Source organism: Fragaria vesca, unplaced genomic scaffold, assembly GCF_000184155.1.
Source record: "Fragaria vesca subsp. vesca unplaced genomic scaffold, FraVesHawaii_1.0 scf0511549, whole genome shotgun sequence".
NCBI classification, from domain to species: domain Eukaryota; kingdom Viridiplantae; phylum Streptophyta; class Magnoliopsida; order Rosales; family Rosaceae; genus Fragaria; species Fragaria vesca.
Genome location: NW_004442012.1, coordinates 1,006 through 3,533, shown reverse-complemented (window position 1 = coordinate 3,533; position 2,528 = coordinate 1,006). Strand labels below are relative to the sequence as shown.

At 38.6% G+C, this 2,528-nt stretch overlaps 1 protein-coding gene across 1 annotated transcript; it reads left to right on the top strand.

The window, feature by feature from the left end:
• Positions 1 to 482: 482 nt before the first annotated feature.
• On the top strand, positions 483 to 2,112 carry LOC101310077 (1-aminocyclopropane-1-carboxylate oxidase homolog 1-like; the record flags this gene model as incomplete). Its single annotated transcript, XM_004309323.1, has 3 exons — positions 483 to 1,074; positions 1,432 to 1,753; positions 1,870 to 2,112. Coding segments are annotated over 3 exons (1,157 nt in total), but the record flags the coding sequence as incomplete, so codon positions are not given.
• Positions 2,113 to 2,528: the final 416 nt, after the last annotated feature.

The following is a 2,528-nucleotide window of genomic DNA, read 5'->3' as shown; positions in this document are numbered from 1 at the left end:
TAATTTTTTTTAAAAAGAAAATAAAAAAGGAGAGGAGTTAATCGGGAGGACCACACTACAACAATATGGAGCAAAGGCCACACAAGGTGTGTGACATTTAGAGGTGTTGAATTTTCCTACAAGTGTGGTAAGTGAGGGTATTAACAATGTATAAAGGAAAAATACCACATATGTATGAATTGCAACAACCCCAAAAGCCACACATCTCCTTATTGTGGTAGACTTGTAGTGCCAAATAAGAGTAGTGCTTGTAGCTGAAAAAAGACTCCATTGCTATCATAATGTCAACTCAGTTTATCTCAAGGTCATCTACTCATCAAGAACTCACGAATTGAGCGAATAACCTCCACATAATTTTGGTTTGTCTTTTACCTCCCGGACTCCCGGAAATGAGTGGCTAGTCAAGTTTAGGGTACCAGTGATTAAAGAGAAAAAGCATACGATCCGTTAGTATAAAATATGTTTTTGTCTTCTGCTCCGAGCCTTGCACTACTCTTTAATCTATAATCTCTTGCTTGTTACCACCAATTATTATGACTTGCAAACCCAGAAGAAAACGGTGGACACAAGTGACCGCACAAGTGAACTAAAAGCATTTGATGATACAAAAGCCGGTGTGAAAGGACTACTCGATGCAGGAGTCAAAACAATCCCTCGCATTTTCCACTCCAGATCACAACCAAATGTTGATCAGAGGGAGGGAGGTGATGATGATGCCCGGTTCAGTATTCCAACCATCGATCTTCAAGGCGGCAAAATCCAAGCAGACTCAGCTTTACGAGCTGAGGTCATGGAGAAAGTTCGGCATGCGTGTGAGAAATGGGGTTTCTTTCAAGTAGTGAATCATGGAATTCCTGTAAATGTTTTGGATGAGGTGATTCGAGGGATACGCGAGTTCCATGAGCAGGATAGTGAGCTAAAGAAAGAGTTCTATACAAGGACTCCCGGGAAGAAAGTGTATTATCATTCTAACTATGATTTGTACCAAGCTTCATCAACTGACTGGAGAGACACACTTGGCTGTTTCATGGCTCCTAATCCACCCAAACCAGAAGAATTACCGTCAGTATGCAGGTAAGGCTTGATCTTTAGCTCTAGCTACCTTTGACATGATGAGTAATTGTTCTTACATATATAGGGTTTATATGACTGTTAATTATCACACACATCTAGAATTCTAGATATGTTTGCGCTTATAATGATGGAATCGCTGATTCAAAGTAACCGTTTATGTAGTAATCAGGATAATTAGCTAGAGTTTGAGTGTAGAATTACGATATGAATCTATGTTCATGTGCTAAATTTGATAAGTAGTGCAAACATCTATATATGTACATTTGTAGTGAGCTAATTAAGTATAGTTTCACTTGATAAATGAACTAAATTAGTAAGTAAGATAAGAGTTGGGAAATTGGCCAATTTGGATTGCAGAGATATAGTGATCGAGTACTCAAAGCATGTGATGGAGGTGGGATTAACATTGTTCGAGATACTATCTGAGTCTCTTGGGCTTAATCCGAACCATCTCAAAGACATGAACTGCGCCGAGGGGCTTCTTCTTCTGGGTCACTGCTATCCAGCATGCCCTGAACCAGACTTGACTTTCGGCGCCAGCAAGCACACTGATGGTACTTTCATCACCATTCTCTTGCAAGACCAAGTAGGCGGTCTCCAAGCTTTGTATGAGAATCAATGGGTTAATGTTCCCCCCATGTATGGGGCTCTAGTTGTCAATGTTGGAGACCTTCTTCAGGCAAGTCCATTCTTGTTAGCTTAATCTTTTGTTGTTTACTAACAAATGCACTGTAATTTTAGAATATCGTCATATACGTTGGTAACTTATTGACTGTGTTGCTCAATTTTGTGCAGCTCATAACAAATGACAAGTTTATTAGCTTGGCTCACAGAGTTAGAGCGAAGAATGTAGGGCCAAGAACATCTGTGGCAAGCTTTTTCAGATCTGAGCGGAACACAAAAGTTTTCGGACCAATTAAGGAGTTGTTATCAGAAGAGAACCCCCAAATCTACCAAGAAGTTGATATTAAAGATTATGTCAGGTACTACTACTCAGAAGGGAAGGAGAACTCCCCATTACTACATTTCAAGCTGTGAGTTGATGTCCATCAAGAACATTTAACCTCTGTTAGCTAGTTAAAAAAAAAAAATACCCTCTGTTAGTTATAATAAAAGCAGTGATGGTTCAATTCCTCAATGAATGTACGTGAAATTATGGCAAAGAACTTTGTGATTGAAATGTAAATAAATAAATTCCTTATAGTGATGGTTCAATTCTTCAATGTCTGTTGCTCAAGTATTCTGTTTGCTAATTCAATTCCGCGAACTCCTTACTTGGGCATAAAATTTGGAGTATTTCGCTAAAACAGGGGAATTTTTAGATTGTTTCCACACTGGGAATTTTTCCCTTACCTCAAGAAGTAGAAAACCCATTAGATTACTAGGAGTTTAGGTCTAACCTTCAAATTAAGTTTTATTGAATGACATTAAGTTTCGGTCTAAATTTTACTGTA